At 35.3% G+C, this 22259-nt stretch overlaps 1 protein-coding gene across 1 annotated transcript in view; it reads left to right on the top strand.

Annotated features, from left to right (window-relative positions):
* Nucleotides 1–22259, top strand: part of RGS22 (regulator of G protein signaling 22) — a 168083-nt gene that overhangs the window by 107926 nt on the left and 37898 nt on the right. The window contains exons 16-21 of the mRNA XM_057497863.1: nt 687–779; nt 4544–4716; nt 5645–5807; nt 8848–9006; nt 11018–11086; nt 13315–13476. Of these exons, the coding sequence (XP_057353846.1) occupies nt 687–779; nt 4544–4716; nt 5645–5807; nt 8848–9006; nt 11018–11086; nt 13315–13476 (819 nt within the window). The remainder of the gene's footprint in view (nt 1–686; nt 780–4543; nt 4717–5644; nt 5808–8847; nt 9007–11017; nt 11087–13314; nt 13477–22259) is intronic.

The following is a 22259-nucleotide window of genomic DNA, read 5'->3' on the forward strand; positions in this document are numbered from 1 at the left end:
TTAAATTCAGCCCAGAGGACTTTTCCAAAAGCTCAGCAGAATGTATTACATAAACTTCTTCCCAAAAAGGATAACCAAGAAGAGACTACCAAAACTAGCTATTAAATACAGAAAGTTCTCAGTCTGCCAAGCTGTTTTTTCCCTGCAAGAGAAAAATGGAGAATGATTTTGTTCTCCTAACTGTATTAAACAGTGCAATACACTCTTTGAGACCTACTAGGACGTTTAACTTGATAATTGACTCTCCCCTCTCTTGCTATAACAATAAAACCTTTGCTCACAAGCTAATAACAATAGAGTCTGGTATTTCGTGTTCTCCTGTGGATCATTTGGTCCCTAAAGCTAGCAGTGCCTGCTTTCATCACTCGTATCCTATTATAATGAATAGAAACTGGAAATGCAACCTAACATGTTTGTTTATTAGTTCACATGGGGTATACAGAAGAAGGAGTGGTCTTTGGTGACACTATATCATTGCATAGAAATGTACGTGTTTTTTTATTGCATGCATTTGAAGGCTGACCAACTATGTTGGTCTTCCTGCTTTTGCCTCCAAACTAATTTACTTGATTGGCAAGTGTATTCATTTTTTAGCCTACTGTTACTGGCAATTGTGCATTCTTTCCACACTTTTTTCAAAGTGCACATTCTATTTGATGTTACAAGCTTTATTACTGTTTTATTAGGTGGAGCTGGTGGAAGAAACTCGACAGCTAGATTCCACATACTTCAGAAAGCTACAGGCTTTGCATCAAGAGACATTTTCCAAGAAAGCTGAGGTAAGACAACTCTCTACTTACAAAAACAAACTTTTTATCTTGGAGAGGATTGTACTGCATGTATTGGCAAGGGTGGGGACCACATAATGAAGAGTACATGTATTGATAGTAGGATAGGAAGTTTCATTTCCTGCTACTGCTTACTTCAAATGGTGCATTTGACAGGTGGCACACTTTTTTGACACATTTAACAAGAAAGCCATAAAAACAAACCATATAAGGTAGCATAGAAATAGCATAAGAACCAAGGTACTTGTTTATACTAAGAGCCTTCATGCCACATTATATTTCTTTGAATGTTATTGGTTATTTATGCGTGGCAGCTGCTGTATTGGTTGTCAAGTCACAAAAGAGTTAAATTGAGTTTTCCAAACAGAAAGGAACTGTTGTGTGACAGCAGTAGGCAAAACAATAAAGAAAAAGAACTTGGAAAGGATTTGGGGGCGTCAGTAAAAAGATCATACGATTGACTAGGATATTAAAATGTTATTTTGATTTATAAATTTGCAATTTTTGTATTGGCTAAGTAAGCCATGATAGATCCCTAAAGCCATAAAATTAAATGTGGGCATCTGCATAAAAATGACAGTTTAGATTCATATTTATTGACATGGAAAATGCCCAATATATATTATTATATAAAAATGTAGGGAATAAAAACACTGGTATTGTATAATCTTATTTATGCAAAATTATGTATATATTTCTACATGTATCCATATAGGCAAGGAGAGATATCTGGAAGGATGTTCACCAAAATGTTAAAGATAATTATCTCTGAATAGTAATGTTTCAGGTGATTTTTTACTTTATTCTTGTACCTGAAATTTTTATTCTTTTATAATAAAGTTTAGCACAAACAGTAAAATTATTTTTTTAAACATAATCTTCATGATAGTTGCCTTATTCACAAAATTCTTCATTTGAGACACTACTAATTAGTAGCTTGGAAAAAATACATAAAGAACACAGAAATCTGTTGCTTTCCTATACACTAACGATGAACTAGCAGAAAGAAATCAGGAAAACAATTCCATTCAAAATTACATCAAAAAGAATAAAATACCTAGGAATAAACCTAACCAAGGAAGTGAAAGACCTATACCCTGAAAACTACAAGACACTCTTAAGAGAAATTAAAGAGGTCACTACAAATGGAAACTTATCCCATGCTCCTGGCTAGGAAGAATTAATATTGTCAAAATGGCCATCCTGCCTAAAGCAATCTACAGATTCAATGCAATTCCTATCTAAATACCAACAGCATTCTTCAATGAACTGGAACAAATAGTTTTAAAATTCATATGGAACTACAAAAGACCCTGAATAGCCAAAGCAATCCTCAGAAGGAAGAAAAAAGCAGGGGGCATCTCGCTTCCCAACTTCAAGCTCTACTACAAAGCCACAGTAATCAAGACAATTTGATACTGGCACAAGAACAGAGCCACAGACCAGTGGAACAGAATAGAGAGTCCAGACATTAATCCAAACATATACGGTCAACTAATATATGATAAAGGAGCCATGGACATACAATGGTGAAATGACCACCTCTCCAACAGCTGGTGTTGGCAAAACTGGACAGCTACATGTAAGAGAATGAAACTGGATCACTGTCTAATCACATACACAAAAATAAATTCAAAATGGATCAAAGACCTGAATGGAAGTCATGAAAACAGAAAACTCATAGAAAAAAACATAGGCAAAAATCTCTTGCACATAAACATGAGCAACTTCTTCATGAACATATCTCCCCAGGCAAGGGAAACAAAAGCAAAAATGAACAAGTGGGACTATAACAAGCTGAAAAGCTTCTGTACAGCAAAGGACACTACCAATAGAAGAAAAAGGCATCCTACAGTATGGGAGAATATATTCATAAATGACAGATCCGATAAAGGGTTGACATCCAAAATATATAAAGAGCTCATGCACCTCAACAAACAAAAAGCAAATAATCCAATTAAAAAATGGTCAGAGGAACTGAACAGACAGTTCTCCAAATAAGAAATTCATATGGCCAAAAGACACATGAAAAGGTGCTCCACATTGCTAGTCATCAGAGAAATGCAAATTAAAACCACAATGAGATATCACCTCACACCAGTAAGGCGCCACCATCCAAAAGACAAACAACAACAAAAGTTGGTGAGGTTGTGGAGAATGGGGAATCCTCCTACACTGCTGGTGGGAATTTAAATTAGTTCAACCATTGTGGAAAGCAGTATGGAGGTTCTTCAAAAAGCTCAAAATAGAAATACCATTTGACCCAGGAATTCCACTTCTAGGAATTTACCCAAAGAATACAACAGCCCAGTTTGAAAAAGACAGATGCACCCCTATGTTTATTGCAGCACTATTCACAATAGCCAAGAAATGGAAGCAACCTAAGTGCCCATCAGTAGATGAATGGATAAAGAAGATGTGGTACATATACACAATGGAATATTATTCAGCCATAAGAAGAAAACAAATCCTACCATTTGCAACAACATGGATGGAGCTAGAGGGTATTATGCTCAGTGAAATAAGCCAGGTGGAGAAAGACAAGTATCAAATGATTTCACTCATCTGTGGAGTATAAGAACAAAGGAAGAACGGAAGGAGCAAACAGCAGCAGACTCTCAGAACCCAAGAATGGACTAACAGTTACCAAAGGGAAAGGGACTGGGGAGGATGGACGGGAAGCGAGGGATGGTGGGGGAGAAAGGGGGCATTATGATTAGCATGTATAATGTTGGGGGGCACGGGGAGGGCTGTACAACACAGAGAAGAAAGTAGTGATTCTACAATATATTATGCTGATGGACAATGACTGCAATGTGGTATGTGGGGGGAACTTGGTGATGGGGGAGTCTAGTAAACATAATGTTCCTCATGTAAGTGTAGATTGATACCAAAATAAAAATAAAAATAATACATAAAGATTGGACATTTTACATTTGTATATTAAAGTTTATGAACTACAATTTATAATCTCCATAATCCTACCTGTGGAAAACTGATTTTTAAAATATTGGTAGCTTATTTCATTGTCTGATGCTTTTCAAAAGCAAGTAGGCAGATGAATTAATTATATAAGGAATTCAGAAGGAATGGCTTTTCAAAGAATAGGCCTCATTAGTTCTTTGCCCTGTTGGGCTTGTAAACTGTCTGCAAAATATCAGGTTTAAAAAATACCTAAAAATTAACTCTTACATGAAGGAGATTACATATAAAAAATGTACTATTAGAGAAGCATTTTACACTACTCTATAAACTTTTTAAATTATAGAGAAAGATGTTTTATGTTCGTGAAATATTAAGAAAAAGAACCAAGTTACAAAACCATACATAGTCATATAGTCTGATCTTCATTTTTAATAAACTTGCATGTGTGTATTAAAAAACTAGAAAAATATAAAATATTAATGGTGGTCATCTCTGAATGGCAGTATTTTGTGTATGCATTTTGTTTTCTTTTTTTTATTATAAAATACATATTACTTCTATACTAACAAAAATAATGAAATTAATATTTTATAATCAAATATATAGTAGCTGTTTACTAAATGTTCCTGAGAAAAGGGAATGGAATGGAAAGGAACAGAACAGAATTTGATGAGTTTATGAGTTAGAACCAGATTTTAGATTCTTTACCCAGTTCTACCACTGAGTTGTTAAATGTCATTGGGCTAATAGTTGATTTTTACTTCTCTATTTAAATTTGGAAAATAATTTGTTGTGTTCAGAGATTTTTATAAAACGTATTATTTCTCTAGGGCACTGCCTGTGAAATTGGAACTGGTATTTCACCACTCCCTGATGTCTCTAAACAAACAGAATACTGGAATAATGTCCCTGAAGAATATAGGCATTTTAATTTTAATTATCTGCTTAACAACAAACTGGAGTTTGAACATTTCCATCAGTTTCTTGAGGCTCATTATTCAAGGTGGGGAGCATATGCATTTTAAAATGTATTTCTCTCTTAAGACATTTTTCTAAGTTGCTTATTTTTTTAAGCCATGCATTTTGATTCAACATATTTTAAAAGTGATTTGGTACTGGATTTTACCAATGTCAGTAAAAGTTAATGAGCATATTATCTGAAGTCTATATCAATAACTATTTGTTGGGAGTATGTTTTGATAATCTCCACCTCCAAAATGTTATTTCAAGCAGTCAAACAATAATTGTTAAATTAGAACACCAGGGTGTTTTACTCCTTCTCTTTTCTGCTGTTTCTTTCTTTTGTATTTTTTAAGACAGGTGCTTTAATAAGTATTTCTGAGAAGTGTCTCTTTTATATTTCACTAAGCTGTTAGGATTACTGTTAATATTTTGTAATTTTTATTAGTTAATACACAAAGGAAACATTGAAGTTTTGTACGGAATCTTGGACCATTATGACACATTTATCAGATATAAACTGAAGTATTGATCATATTCTTTTTCCAGTATTTTTTTCCCAAACTTAGCAGAAACTGGTTAGGCCTAGGGGCCACGTTTCACATATATAGTTACCCTTCTTTGAGATGACAACTCTAAAACTTCACATGTTGCCAAATAGACATGGAATAAGTGGAAAATTTGCCATATTTGTAGTTGACAATATTATTTAGTTTATCATTAATGAAAGAACCTTGAGACCCTACCAATAATGGAGGTAGATTCTTTTCTTTCAGTATGTTTTGTATTCATTCATATATTCAGCTAGGAGAGACACAGTTTGCTCATTAGTTCCATGGTCTAATCACTTGTGCTTACTGGTCAAGACAAGCACTTTCTAAGTTCTGTCAAAACAACAACTTGTTTGGTGTTTAGTACAACTGAGAGGAATAAATATGAAGCACTGTACTTTGCTTTTGTTTTAATTTTAGCATGGATCTTATGTGCTGGACAGACATTGAACAGTTCCGAAGAATAATTTGCAGAGATCAAAAGCAAAGGGAGGCAAAATCTATAAATATTAAAAACAAATACCTAAATAAAAAATATTTCTTCGGACCCAACAGTCCAGCTTCTCTGAATCAGCAGAACCAGGTATCAGCATGTAAACATATTTCCTATATTGAAGTATGAAAACCAGTAATTTATTTCTACTTTACAATGACATAAAAGTTATCTTTTTTCTTTTGTTTTATGACTTATATGTTAGATGCTTTTGATATCTTATTTTTTTAGGTATTCTTAAGTATCTACAAATTAAATAACTTTAAAATTCACTCAAGCATCATATTATAAAAACTGTTATTTTAAAAAGAAATTTGCGGAATAAAAATAACATATTCACTTACCCATTCATTCAGTAAATATGAGTGCCTGTGATATTCTAGGTCTGGATAAGTGGTGAACAGGGAAACCAAGTCACTGTATATTTAAATAAGGAGGAAAACAGTTATTGTCAGCTATTAATCCCCATCTCTACCTCCTTTCTGCTCTCTTAACTGATTTTACTTCAAACAGTGATTTTCAAAAAATCCTGTCAGCTGTTGCATTATCCCCAGAAACTGTTTTCATTGACCAGAAGAATAGGTCTGGCCATTTTGTTGTACTACAGTCATATGGCCTTAATCACACTTATTAATGACTATATGATGTCATTTTTTACAGGAAAAATGTCAGGTTGGGATTTAGCTGTGGGTTTGAGTGTTCATATACCACTTTTAACACTTGAAATATGGCTCAATTTTTATGCTTTTGAAATATAAAGAATGAAGTGTTATAACTTATTTAATTTGAAGTTTGCTAGTACTACATTACCACATAGAAACCAAATGTATAGCATTTGATTTCTGTATTGGTAGTTTAAAAAATACACTTTCTAAAGGCATAATTTATAAAATACAAATCTCAGATTAATGCCAAATTCAGTAAATTTTAAAATTCAGAGGTGTTCACAAGTAGGGCATACCAAAATAAAAAACTATATCTTTGTGGGGGAAACAAGCCAAAGTCCTTGGTAGTAAGAGGGAGAAGAAATTCTAGAATTAAGCAACCTTGACAAAAATGCCTTGCCATTAGTTCCCTGAGATGCAAATCTGGGATGTATTAGCAAATGTGGTTGGGTATCTCAATAAGCACAAGTATGAAATAAACACATGGAAAGCATTTGTTTTCTATTTGGCTTGTGTTACATATGTGAGGTTTTGTGGTATCTGATGCTACTGTGTGAACCCTCCATAGTATAACATGCTAAGAACTTAAAATTCAGTGGAAAAAGTCATCCATTGTTATCATAGCAAATGGTTGTGCTTACTACAGAGCAGTTTTCCCAATGACCCTTCTTCATCTTTGTTTTTACTTTTATTTTTGTTTACTTATTGTGTACGTAAGGATGTCTGCATCACATTGTGTTTTATACAGATCATGCTAGTTCTAATTTCAGTTATGTAGCCAGTTTGCTCTTTGATTAGCAAAGTAATCTTTTCTCTTCTTTTTTTAATACAAAGCAGTATTATTATTAATATTATTTGATTAATATGATGAAAGGATGGCTAAGTGGGTTTCTCTTTTGTTTTCATGTAAAATGATATTATATTAGTTGGATTTGATTAATCTTATTAATCACAGGAGAGCCAAGAAGAAGGTAGCTTTTCCAACGAGGAGTCCAAAAATTTGAGTGGTGTGTACACAGGAACAGGTAGAAAACAGAATGACTTATAGCAGGAAATAGCTATTAGTAGCTTGTTAAAGTCAACAATTATGCAGAAGGAAGATTTGAGCCACAAAGAAATCATGTTTTATTACAGTTTTACCTGTACAAGTGAGACTAGTGTCTGTAGTGTGACCTAGCCTTTCTCTGTTTCCTACCGCCTCTGGTTTCTTCTCCGAAGTTGTCAGTATAGCCGTACATTGCTACCACCACCGTCATCCCACCATCTCCAGCCCAGGGTTTGTTGGTAATATATGTATTTATAATATCTGACTCAAGGTTGTCTCTTAAATCATTAAGGCCTCATTTTCCTCATGGACAAAAGAAAATGCTTTCTTAAACAAGTCAGTTTGACCAGAATCTCGGACTATTAGACCTAGAAGAGAACTTAGAAAATTAATAGACAACAATAATGCCCTCATTTTATAGTTGAAGATACTGAGGCCATGGAGGGAAAAAATGGCATTGCTTATGGTTGCACAAGATAAGAATCCCACTCCTGTGTTTTATTTGTATGTGTGGTGACTTTTTTTTTAATTGAAGTATTATTTTTAATGAAGTGTGACATACAATATTTTATTGGTTCCAGGTATACAACATAGTGATTCAACAATTATGTACATTACAAAATGCTCATCACAGCAAGTGTAGTCACTGTCACCATACAAAGATATTATAATATTATTAACTATATTCCCTATGCTGTACTTTTCATCCCTGTGACTTATTTATTTTATAAATGGAAGCTTTTGTCTCTTTATCCCATTCATCTATTTTGTCCATCCTGTCAGTCCCTCTCTCCTATGGCAACCACCAGTTTGTATTTATGAGTCTGTCTCTGATGTGTTTGTTCATTTGATTTGTTTTTTAGATTTCACCTGTAAGTGAAATCATGTGGTATTAGTCTTTCTGTCTCACTTATTTCATTTAACCCTCTAGGTCTATCCATGTTGTCACAAATGGAAGATTTCATTATCTTTCCTGGCTGATTAATACTCCATTGTATATATGTACTACATCTTCTTAATGTATTTATCTATTGATGGATATTTAGCTTGCTTCCCTATTTTTGCTATTGTAAATAATGCTGTAATAAGCATAGGAGGGCATGTATCTTTTTGAATTAGTAATTTTATATCCTTTGTGTAAATTCCCAGAACTCACTCCTTTATTCTTTGAAATATATCATAAGCAAAATCATACATCAGAAACAACCATCACAGAAACCACAGTTCCGTTAGATGTTAGGGGCATTGTCTTTCTTTACTATATGCAATATAGCCAGCAGATATTTTATGGAAAATGAAAATCGTGGCACCTATTGGTGCTCAGCAAATGCTTTTGGGGTGAATGAATAAATCAATGACTATTAGTGTTTCTTTATCAAAATGGAAGTTTGTACTTTCTGTTTCATTTTTATTTTCTTAGATAATGAATTTAAGTGGTGGCTGGGGAAAGATTCTCCATGAGCAACTTGATGCACCTGTTCTAATTGAAATTCAGAAACATGTCCTAAATAGGCTAGAAAATGTATGGCTGCCATTGTTTCTTGCAAGTGAACAGTTTGCAGCACGCCAGAAGATAAAGGTATGTAAGTTAGTATAATTGTATGGCAATTGACAGTATCTCTCAAAACATCAAATGTGCATACCTGTTGATCCAGCCATGCACTGATATGGCATGGTGGTTAAGAGCATCGAGTCAGACTAACCAAGTGTTAATCTCAGCATTGCCATGTATTAATTGTACTGCTTTAAGTTTTATAGCCTTACTTTTCTCATTTAAAAAATATGTTAATAACAGTAATTGCTTCATAGGATTTTTGTGAAGATAAAATGAAATAATGTATGTTTAGTTTTTTAGCATCGTGCCTGGAATACAAAAAATACTCAAATATTATCTACTAATATAGTTACTATTTTTTAAATTACTTAATTGGGCAAGGATGTACAAGGGGAAATTGTTAAATGAATTATGATAATTATATACTATGGAAAACTATGCAGATTTCCATATAAAATGAGATTTTTATATGTACTGATATGAAAGGTGTTGTTGAGTGAAATAGGCAGGATGCAGAACACTGTATAGAAGATAATTATATGTACTTATTATTATACTTATATCCCTGTGCTGTCTATCTATGCATATCTATCTATCTATCTATCTATCTATCTATCTATCTATCTATCTATCTATCTATCTATCTATATTTATGTTTATGAAAAATACCTGAAAGGATTTATCTCCAGGGAAGGGGCCTGGGGAATGAGAAGGATTTTTACTTTTTGCTTTTATAAAGTTCGATTTTGTTTTTTTATTTTATAAGAAGTATGTATTACTTTGATAATTTAAAACTCTTACACCTAAAAACAGGCAAACCTGATGTTTACAACAATTACCCAAGGAGCAGAGAACACATGATTTTGGACTTTAGTATATAAAGCACATGGTATTAATATTCATCAGGAAAATTTAAAAAGCTGCCCTCCATGGTCAGTTTATCAAACACCTTGAACCTTACTTATCCTGGGAACACTCTTAGTCTTCTGAGCACCTTAAGTTATGGAAACACAGTACATTTGGGAAAATAGAATTTATAATATGGAGAAGAGTTGACTTGTTCTAAGCAAAAAGTTCCTGGAAATAAGCTTTGTAACAACTCATATTTCCTCATTTCATTTCTTCAGCCTAGCTCTAATTCTCTATCCAAAGCCAAGTAAAAAGATACTTGCTTTACTAATGTTATTTACTATGTTTTCTCACTGTTTTCCACAATAATTTTATTGTTACTTAATAGCCATCTCCTGACTTAGCATTCTTTGTGTGGTCAATAACTTACAGTGATTCTGGCAACCTTAAGCCAAAGACAAAAGAGAAGGGAGATAATTCATTATAAAATGGTGCTGGAGTTTCTCACACTCTTAGGGGAAGAGTTGATACCCAAGCTTAAAAAAGGCCACAGGCCAGGGCAGCCTTGGGAACCCAGCAGGAATTCTCAGGTCTCTTCTTTCGGGTGTGGCTGTCAGAAACACTCAGCATCAGTGATTCTAGTTCCTGCCTCTCCAGGTCAGCTCCTGCATCTGTCTGCTATGGACAGGGAGGTGGCATCAAATAGCACAGATTTACCAGGAGTGATTCCAAAAAAAGGGAAAGTATTGTGATCAGGCAGTTACTGTAAGAAATATCTACTGTGTTTCTTCCCTGTATTGAATAACTTTTGTACTCTTCTTAAAGAGTTGTGGCTAGAAAAGAGCACAAAAATCTGAAGTCCTAATTATCTCTCCAGCATTAGTTTCCATGTGACCCAAAGTGAAGATTTTTAATGTGAAACTATTTTCTACATTTGGGGGCAAAACCCTCAGGTATTAATATCTCAATTTTGTAGAAGAGGAAACAGTTTAGAGAATTTGAGTGATTTGCCCAGGGACCTGGGTAGGGCTTCCATTTTTAAATCTGATCTTCTTTCTCCTGAACTGCATGATCTTTTATCCATGATGACCCTTACTTTATTTTTTAAAGCTATTAAATTAGTAAATGATTTCAAAACTTCAGACATTCTGAATAACTGGGATAAAATAGTTGGTATTGCTTTTAGGTACAGATGAGAGACATAACTGAAGAGCTCTTACTACAGAAGCATGAAAGGAAAGTTGGGGTCTGGAAGGCAAGTAGTATTTGTTATATTATTCCCTTTGTAAGTTTTACTCTGTCAAAGTATTTTCTTTTTTTTTCTTGTTTAAAGTCCCTTGTTGTAGACACTGCTTTCTAAGCCATCAACTCACTGCTGGCACTGTTTAATTGGCTGATGGATTCTGGGGGAAAGTGTAATTCCACCAGACCCCTCTTCTCAAAGAGTTCCTTAACCTGCTAAACTCTAGAAGTGTATGATTCAATTTAAAATATGTTTTTAAATTTATTTTACTTGTGATGATTTTATTGAGACAAGCTGTTCATTCCAGTATGTGGTAGTTTATTTATTATTGAGAGTGGATTACACAAAAAGAATGAGAAGAATGCAACAGAATCGGCAGGTTTAGTTATCTGACATTGTTCCCTTTATTTAGAATTACATTTTAGCTTTAAGAATTAAGCTTTAGAATTAAGACAACTATCATTTTGGTGATTTCCTAAATCACTATAATATGAATAATACTTGAAATGGCCTCTTTTGCTTAACAAGCATGATAAACACAGTCTTCTTGAAGCTCAAATTTATGTGTATTCATCCTTCTATAGGTCTTGATAGAATGTCAGACTCGACCCAGGTGACCCCTCCAAACTAACAAAAAAGACAAAATTATATTTGACTATTAGAGACATGCATGAGTCTATCAGGATGCTCTCTTTCTGTATTTTCCTTTTGAAAAGTAAAACTGTTCTTATGTTTGTCTTCTGCTATATTTTTTACTGAAATATAAGTAGAATGGGCTTATATTTCATACTGTGCAACATATATTATTTTCAGTTTAGTTTAATTAAATTACAGGTTTTTAGTTAAATTACTAACTTTAGTATCTTAAGAAGCAGGTCTTAAAACATTATTTGCTGAGGGGATTTTAAATAAACATCCCAGTCTAATACATAGTTGTGCCTGTTTATAGGGTTATAATTTTAATATGGACCATATGGTAAGTCTTAACTCTTTGTCCAGAGAATACAACATGTGACTCACTAAAATACTGATAGACATCTACTCACTTTTTGTGGGTTAAAGGCACCATTATTCATTTAGACTGCCTGGAGTTCTCTTCACTTGTCAGTTTCCAACTCAGATGTCATCCTCAAGGACCTTTTCTGTCAAGTTTTTACTCCTCCAGGCAGAATTAGTTACTCATACTTTTGTGTTCCCATAGTACTTTTTACATAATTCTCTTCAACACATTGATGATCATGTAGGATTTGTTTCAAGAAACTTATTTTGTGCATTGGATGTTTAGCGTGGGTTTTGATGGACTGTTACTGTAATTCCTAAGTTAATTGAGAAGGCTGCCTTTGGAATGATGCTTCCTTGCATGGTTTAGGCTAAACTCAGATTTAGGGAACTTTAATAAAATTTATCCAGTAAAAAAAAAAATCTATTCAGTAAATTCAATAAGATTCATCTTATGTTTTTAGTCTGAGATACTAAAGGGGGATGAATATGTGATCTAAAATGGTCAAAGTAAAAAATATATATTTCAAATTATGAAGATATAAATAATAGCTTTAAGCATTATTAAAATACTATGGGGTCCTTCTGTTTTTTTTTAGAATGTAAAGTGAATCTTCAGTCAGAGGAAGTTTATTATTTAAAATAATATATTAATAATTATTTGTCTTGTTATTAAAATACTATAAAGATGTCTCACCTAAAATCATGATTTTTTTCCTATAGAATTATAGTGAAGCTCCACAGTAAATTTTTTTCTAAAAATTTTGAAAAAGTGTCTTAAATGTTCGATTATTTTACTTTTTATAAGTTAAGAGAGTTATATATTAACATATATGTAATATGTGTAATCAGAAAATAAATAATAACATAATAATATATAATTATAACATTGTGATTACTTTGTCTATTTAAGCACAGAATTCATGCACTAAAATGTAGTTTTTCACAATAGTCCCAAACTGTAATGACTGTTAACATTCTTAAACATTGTAGTCATATGTTCTAAATCATCCAATCATTTCTCTTTCTCTCTATTAAAAGAATTATGGCATAAAAATATAAAGGGAGACAACGGGGAGAAGAACAGAGGGGGAAAACTTGCCAGATTCTGAGTATCCATGCCATAGATTTCAACAGCCAAAAGTAAAGAAAGTAGAAGTTGATAATTTTGAACCTAATAAATGACTTTATTATTACTTTTTAGAGCACAGCTAATTTTCTGTATTCTCTGTTTTGGACAGCCTGTGGAGAATAAGTGGATATCCTCATCTAGTGAAATCATTGCTTTTCGTAAAGCATTACTGAATCCAGTTACTGCAAGACAGTTTCAACAGTTTGTGGCTCTAAAAGGAGATTTATTGGAAAATGGGGTACTCTTTTGGCAAGAAGTACAAAAATATAAGGTATTGTATTGAGAACTACAAAAAACTACTTCTTTTTGAAGAAGAAATGCATTAGCATTACAGATTACTAACTTTACAGACATTTCTATAAGATATCCCAATTTTGCCAAATTCATACCAATATGTAACTACTGAGGTGTTTATTTTTCTATGTTAGATACATGTATTGTTACTCAGTGAAGACTAAGAGTGAGCCCTGGAATGATAGTATTTTCTTCTTTTAAAATTAAAGTATCATTGATATACAATCTTTTGAAGGTCTCACATGAACAACATTGTGGTTTCAGCAATCCCCCATATTATCAAGTCCTCAGCCGCCCACCCCCATTGCAGTCACTGTCCATCAGTGTAGTAAGATGCTATAGAGTCGCCCGACTTCAAGCTCTACTACAAAGCCACAGTAATCAAGACAATTTGATACTGGCATAAGAACAGACCCATAGACCAATGGAACAGACTAGAGAACCCAGATACAACCCATGCATATATGGTCAATTAATATATGATAAAGGAGCCATGGACATACAATGGGGAAATGAAAACCTCTTCAAAAACTGGTGTTGGCAAAACTGGACAGCTACATGCAAGAGAATGAAACTGGATTATTATCTTTCCCCATACCCAAAAGTAAACTCAAAATGGATCAAAGACCTGAATGTAAGTCATGAAACCAGAAAACTCTTAGAAGACAACATAAGCAAAAATCTGAGTATAAGCATGAGCAACTTTTTTCTGAATGGATCTCCTTGAGCAAGGGAAACAAAAGCAAAAATGAAGACATGGGACTACATCAAACTAAAAAACTTCTGTACAGCAAAGGACACCATCAACAAAACAAAAAGGCATCCTACAGTATAGGAGAATATATTTCTAAATGACATACTTGACAAGTGGTTAACATCCAAAATATATAAAGAACTCACACGCCTCAACACCCAAAAAGCAAATAACCTGATTAAAAAATGGACAGAGAATATGAACAGACAATTCTCCAAAGAAGAAATTCAGATGGCTAACAGGCACATGAAAGATGCTCCACATCACTTATTATCAGGGAAATGAAAATTGAAACCTCAGTGAGATATCACCTCACACCAGTTAGGATGGCCAGTATCGAAAAGACTAAGAATAGCAAAGGCTGGCGAGGATGTGGAGAAAGGGGAACCCTCCTACACTGCTGGTGGGAATGTAAATTAGTTCAACCATTGTGGAAAGCAATATGGAGGTTCCTCAAAAAAGTAAAAATAGAAATATCATTTGACCTGGGAATTCTACTCCGAGGAATTTACCCAAAGAATACAATTTCTCAGATTCAAAAAGACATATGCACCCCTATGTTTATTGCAGCACTATTTACAATAGCCAAGATGTGGAAGCAACCTAAGCGTCCATCAGTAGATATGGATAAAGAAGATGTGGTACGTATACACAATGGAATACTATTTAGCCATAAGAAAGAAACAAATCCTACCATTTGCAACAACATGGATGGAGCTGGAGGATATTATGCTCAGTGAAATAGGCCAGGCAGAGAAAGACAAATACCAAATGATTTCCCTCATTTGTGGAGTAAAACAACCAAGCAAAACTGAAGTAACAAAACAACAACAGACTCCCAGACTCCAAGAAGGGACTAGTAGTTGCCAAAGGAGAGGGGTGTGGGAGGGCAGGTGGGGAGGAAGGGAGAAGGAGATTGAGCGGTATTATGATTGGCACACATGGTTGGGGGGGTCATGGGGAAGAAAGTGTAGCACAGAGAACGCAAATGGCAAATAGTGACTCTGTGGCATCTTACTATACTGTTGGGCAGAGACTGCAGTGGAGTATGGGGGGGACACGATAACATGGGTGAATGTAGTAACCACATTGTTTTTTCATGTGAAACCTTCATAAGAATGTATATCAATAATACCTTATTTAAAAAAAAAGATGCTGTAGAGTCATTACTTGTCTTCTCCTTCCCAGTGACCTACCTATATTGTGACTGTAAATTTTTTTTTTTTGATAATTATTTTTTATTGAAGAGTAGTTGACACACAGTATTACATTACATTAGTTTCAGGTGTACAACATAGTGATTCAACATTTATATACATGACAATTCTAGGTACCAGCTATCACCATACCAAGCTGTTACAATATCTTGACTATATTCATTACATCCCGGTTACTTATTATTTTACCATTGGAAGTGTGTACTTTTTTTTTTTTTTTTGTGAGGGCATCTCTCATATTTATTGATCAAATGGTTGTTAACAACAATAAAATTCTGTATAGGGGACTCAATGCTCAATGCACAATCATTAATCCACCCCAAGCCTAATTTTCGTCAGTCTCCAATCTTCTGAGGCATAACAAACAAGTTCTTACATGGAGAACAAATTCTTACATAGTGGATAAGTTCTTACATGGTGAACAGTACAAGGGCAGCCATCACAGAAACCTTCGGTTTTGCTCATGCATTATGAACTATAAACAGTCAGTTCAAATATGAATACTCATTTGATTTTTATACTTGATTTATATGTGGATACCACATTTCTCTCTTTATTATTATTATTTTTAATAAAATGCTGAAGTGGTAGGTAGATACAAGATAAAGGTAGAAAACATAGTTTAGTGTTGTAAGAGAGCAAATGTAGATGATCAGGTGTGTGCCTGTAGACTATGTGTTAATCCAAGCTAGACAAGGGCAAGAAAACATCCACGTATGCAGAAGATTTCTCTCAGAACAGGGAGGGTGAGGTTCTAAGCCTCACCTCTGTTGATCCCCAATTTCTCACCTGATGACCCCCCTGCGACTGTGCCTGTCTTAGGTTGTTCCTCCCTTGAGGAATCTTACCCGTCTCTGGCTAACCAGTCATCTTCCGGGGCCATACAGGGAGATGTAAAGTTGGTAAGTGAGAGAGAAGCCTTATTGTTTGAAAAAGGTTAGCTTTTTACTTCTTTGCATATGTATGCCCTGTAGCTTCTATGCCCAGCATTTGTCTTGAGGTATCTTTACCACTTGGAAGAATTATGATACTCGGTAAATTTGATATGAGGCACGAATTCTATTTAAGGGTTGTAATTAGGAAGGAAGAAGAAAAGCTATAGAAGTAGCAGGCAGAAGAAAACATGGGAAGATTGATTATTTCTTTGACATATCTTCTTGTAGAGTAACTTCAGCATGTATAGGTTTTAAGCTACTACTTAAATTGCTCACACACATTAACGTAATAGGAGTATAGTTACATAACCAAAGCATACCTGTAATTACCAGCCATCTCCAGTGAAACCAAGAAAACCAGTTAGGCACCTTAGGCATTTGTGAAAACTTACCTATGATATGGTGGATATTGTCCAACTGAACTTGAACAGTCTGAGAGAAATCAGACAAATTAAAACAACCCATTCCTGGGGAATGTTCACATCCCTTATGTTCTTTTAACAGTAAATAGTCTGTAGTTGTAAGATTTTGGAGCGCTACAATTTGCACTTCTCCTAATTCTTGATTGAGTTCCAACAGTACAGATCCAGTCAAATTTGTTGTTTTACTGTATGCACAGGCCAGCTTAGATATCTCCTTCCTCATTCCCATGGCAAGTCCAGGAACTGGTGGGATGAGTGCATCTACAGCTATAGCAGTGCGTGGATCTTTGCTGGGGTTTTTTGATGATCATCTTCTGGCATGAGTCTTCCAGAGAGTGCTGATGTTGGAAGTTCTTTTTCATATCATATCTTAGTTCATTTTCTGGGTAGCCCAATTAGGCTTTGAACCTCTGTATAAACACAAACAGACCCTTTGCCTACACTTTTATATGCCCTTTATACTCTTGTGTAGAACTCATTGGAGGTTACCACACACAAAATGCCCTTTTTTTTTTTTTTGGTATCACTAATCTACACTTACATGACGAATATTATGTTTACTAGGCTCTCCCCTATACCAGGTCCCCCCTATAAACCCCTTTACAGTCACTGTCCAACAGCATATCAAAATGTTGTAGAATCACTACTTGCCTTCTCTGTGTTGTACAGCCCTCCCTTTTCTCCTACCCCCCCATGCATGCTAATCTTAATACCACCCTACTTCTCCCCCCCCTTATCCCTCCCTACCCACCCATCCTCCCCAGTCCCTTTCCCTTTGGTACCTGTTAGTCCATTCTTGAGTTCTGTGATTCTGCTGCTGTTTTGTTCCTTCAGTTTTTCCTTTGTTCTTATATTCCACAGATAAGTGAAATCATTTGGTATTTCTCTTTCTCCGCTTGGCTTGTTTCACTGAGCATAATACCCTCCAGCTCCATCCATGTTGCTGCAAATGGTTGGATTTGCCCTTTTCTTATGGCTGAGTAGTATTCCATTGTGTATATGTACCACATCTTCTTTATCCATTCATCTATCGATGGACATTTAGGTTGTTTCCAATTCTTGGCTATTGTAAATCGTGCTGCGATAAACATAGGGGTGCACTGATCTTTCTCATACTTGATTGCTGCATTCTTAGGGTAAATTCCTAGGAGTGCAATTCCTGGGTCAAATGGTAGGTCTGTTTTGAGCATTTTGTTGTACCTCCATACTGCTTTCCACAATGGTTGAACTGACTTACATTCCCACCAGCAGTGTAGGAGGGTTCCCATTTCTCCACAGCCTCGCCAACATTTGTTGTTGTTTGTCTTTTGGATGGCAGCCATCCTTACTGGTGTGAGGTGATACCTCATTGTAGTTTTAATTTGCATTTCTCTGATAATTAGCGATGTGGAGTATCTTTTCATGTGTCTGTTGGCCATCTGTATTTCTTTTTTGGAGAACTGTCTGTTCAGTTGCTCTGCCCATTTTTTAATTGGGTTATTTGTTTTTTGTTTGTTGAGGCGTGTGAGCTCTTTATATATTCTGGACGTCAAGCCTTTATTGGATGTGTCATTTTCAAATATATTCTCCCATACTGTAGGGTTCCTTTTTATTCTATTGATGGTGTCTTTTGCTGTACAGAAGCTTTTCAGCTTAATATAGTCCCACTTATTCATTTTTGCTGTTGTTTTCCTTGCCCGGGGAGATATGTTCAAGAAGAGGTCACTCATGTTTATGTCTAAGAGGTTTTTGCCTATGTTTTCTTCCAAGAGTTTAATGGTTTCATGACTTACATTCAGGTCTTTGATCCATTTTGAGTTTACTTTTGTATATGGGGTTAGACAATGGTCCAGTTTCATTCTCCTGCATGTAGCTGTCCAGTTTTGCCAGCACCATCTGTTGAAGAGACTGTCATTTTGCCATTGTATGTCCATGGCTCCTTTATCAAATATTAATTGACCATATATGTCTGGGTTAATGTCTGGATTCTCTAGTCTCTTCCATTGGTCTGTGGCTCTGCTCTTGTGCCAGTACCAAATTGTCTTGATTACTATGGCTTTATAGTAGAGCTTGAAGTTGGGGAGTGAGATCCCCCCTACTTTATTCTTCTTTCTCAGGATTGCTTTGGCTATTCGGGGTCTTTGGTGTTTCCATATGAATTTTTGAATTATTTGTTCCAGTTCATTGAAGAATGTTGCTGGTAATTTGATAGGGATTGCATCAAATCTGTATATTGCTTTGGGCAGGGTGGCCATTTTGACGATATTAATTCGTCCTAGCCATGAGCATGGGATGAGTTTCCATCTGTTAGTGTCCCCTTTAATTTCTCTTAAGAGTGACCTGTAGTTTTCAGAGTATAAGTCTTTCACTTCCTTGGTTAGCTTTATTCCTAGGTATTTTATTTTTTTTGATGCAATTGTGAATGGAGTTGTTTTCCTGATTTCTCTTTCTGTTGGTTCATTGTTAGTATATAGGAAAGCCACAGATTTCTGTGTGTTGATTTTGTATCCTGCAACTTTGCTGTATTCCGCTATCAGTTCTAGTAGTTTTGGGGTGGAGTCTTTAGGGTTTTTTATGTACAGTATCATGTCATCTGCAAATAGTGACAGTTTAACTTCTTCTTTACCAATCTGGATTCCTTGTATTTCTTTGTTTTGTCTGATTGCCATGGCTAGGACCTCCAGTACTATGTTAAATAACAGTGGAGAGAGTGGGCATCCCTGTCTAGTTCCCGATCTCAGAGGAAATGCTTTCAGCTTCTCGCTGTTCAATATAATGTTGGCTGTGGGTTTATCATAGATGGCCTTTATTATGTTGAGGTGCTTGCCCTCTATTCCCATTTTGCTGAGAGTTTTTATCATGAATGCATGTTGAACTTTGTCAAATGCTTTTTCAGCATCTATGGAGATGATCATGTGGTTTTTGTCTTTCTTTTTGTTGATGTGGTGGATGATGTTGATGGACTTTCGAATGTTGTACCATCCTTGCATCCCTGGGATGAATCCCACTTGGTCATGGTGTATGATCCTTTTGATGTATTTTTGAATTCGGTTTGCTAATATTTTGTTGAGTATTTTTGCATCTACGTTCATCAGGGATATTGGTCTGTAGTTTTCTTTTTTGGTGGGGTCTTTGCCTGGTTTTGGTATTAGGGTGATGTTAGCTTCATAGAATGAGTTTGGGAGTATCCCCTCCTCCTGTATTTTTTGGAAAACTTTAAGGAGAATGGGTATTATGTCTTCCCTGTATGTCTGATAAAATTCCGAGGTAAATCCATCTGGCCCGGGGGTTTTGTTCTTTGGTAGTTTTTTGATTACCGCTTCAATTTCATTGCTGGTAATTGGTCTGTTTAGATTTTCTGTTTCTTTCTGGGTCAATCTTGGAAGGTTGTATTTTTCTAGGAAGTTGTCCATTTCTCCTAAGTTTCCCAGCTTGTTAGCATATAGGTTTTCATTGTATTCTCTAATAATTCTTTGTATTTCTGTGGGGTCCGTCGTGATTTTTCCTTTCTCGTTTCTGATACTGTTGATTTGTGTTGACTCTCTTTTCTTCTTAATAAGTCTGGCTAGAGGCTTATCTATTTTGTTTATTTTCTCGAAGAACCAGCTCTTGGTTTCATTGATTTTTGCTATTGTTTTATTCTTCTCAATTTTATTTATTTCTTCTCTGATCTTTATTATGTCCCTCCTTCTGCTGACCTTAGGCCTCATGTGTTCTTCTTTTTCCAATTTCGATAATTGTGACATTAGACCATTCATTTGGGATTATTCTTCCTTTTTTAAATATGCTTGGATTGCTATATACTTTCCTCTTAAGACTGCTTTTGCTGCGTCCCACAGAAGTTGCGGCTTAGTGTTGTTGTTGTCATTTGTTTCCATATATTGCTGGATCTCCATGTTGATTTGGTCATTGATCCATTGATTATTTAGGAGCGTGTTGTTAAGCCTCCATGTGTTTGTGAGCCTCTTTGCTTTCTTTGTACAGTTTCTTTCTAGTTTTATGCCTTTGTGGTCTGAAAAGTTGGTTGGTAGGATTTCAATCTTTTGGAATTTTCTGAGGCTCTTTTTCTGGCCTAGTATGTGGTCTATTCTGGAGAATGTTCCATGTGCACTTTAGAAGAATGTATATCCTGTTGCTTTTGGATGTAGAGTTCTATAGATGTCTATTAGGTCCATCTGCTCTACTGTGTTGTTCAGTGCTTCCGTGTCCTTACTTATTTTCTGCCCAGTGGATCTATCCTTTGGGGTGAGTGGTGTGTTGAAGTCTCCTAGAATGAATGCATTGCAGTCTATTTCCCCCTTTAGTTCTGTTAGTATTTGTTTCACATATGCTGGTGCTCCTGTGTTGGGTGCATATATATTTAGAATGGTTATATCCTCTTGTTGGACTGAGCCCTTTATCATTATGTAGTGTCCTTCTTTATCTCTTGTTACTTTCTTTGTTTTGAAGTCTATTTTGTCTGATATTAGTACTGCAACCCCTGCTTTCTTCTTGCTGTTGTTTGCTTGAAATATGTTTTTCCATCCCTTGACTTTTAGTCTGTACATGTCTTTGGGTTTGAGGTGAGTTTCTTGTTAGCAGCATATAGATGGGTCTTGCTTTTTTATCCATTCTATTACTCTGTGTCTTTTGATTGGTGCATTCAGCCCATTAACATTTAGGGTGACTATTGAAAGATATGTACTTATTGCCATTGCAGGCTTTAAATTCTTGGTTACCAAAGGTTCAAGGTTAGCCTCTTTAGTATCTTACTGGCTAACTTAGCTCGCTTATTGAGCTGTTATATACACTGTCTGGAGATTCTTTTCTTCTCTCCCTTCTTATTCCTCCTCCTCCATTCTTCATATGTTGGGTGTTTTGTGCTGTGCTCTTTCTAGGATTGCTCCCATCTAGAGCAGTCCCTGTAAGATGTTCTGTAGAGGTGGTTTGTGGAAAGCAAATTCCCTCAGCTTTTGTTTGTCTGGGAATTGTTTAATCCCACCGTCATATTTGAATGATAGTCGTGCTGGATACAGTATCCTTGGTTCAAGGCCCTTCTGTTTCATTGTATTAAATATATCATGCCATTCTCTTCTGGCCTGTAGGGTTTCTGTCGAGAAGTCTGATGTTAGCCTGATGGGTTTTCCTTTATAGGTGACCTTTTTCTCTCTAGCTGCCTTTAAAACTCTTTCTTTGTCTTTGATCTTTGCCATTTTAATTATTATGTGTCTTGGTGTTGTCCTCCTTGAATCCTTTCTGTTGGGTGTTCTGTGTATTTCAGTGGTCTGTTCGATTATTTCCTCCCCCAGTTTGGGGAAGTTTTCAGCAATTATTTCTTCTAAGATACTTTCCATCTCTTTTCCTCTCTCTTCTTCTGGTACCCCTATAATACGGATATTGTTCCTTTTGGATTGGTCACACAGTTCTCTTAATATTGTTTCATTCCTGGAGATCCTTTTGTCTCTCTCTATGTC

This window comes from Manis pentadactyla, chromosome 3 (genome assembly GCF_030020395.1).
Source record: "Manis pentadactyla isolate mManPen7 chromosome 3, mManPen7.hap1, whole genome shotgun sequence".
Classification (NCBI taxonomy): Eukaryota; Metazoa; Chordata; class Mammalia; order Pholidota; family Manidae; genus Manis; species Manis pentadactyla.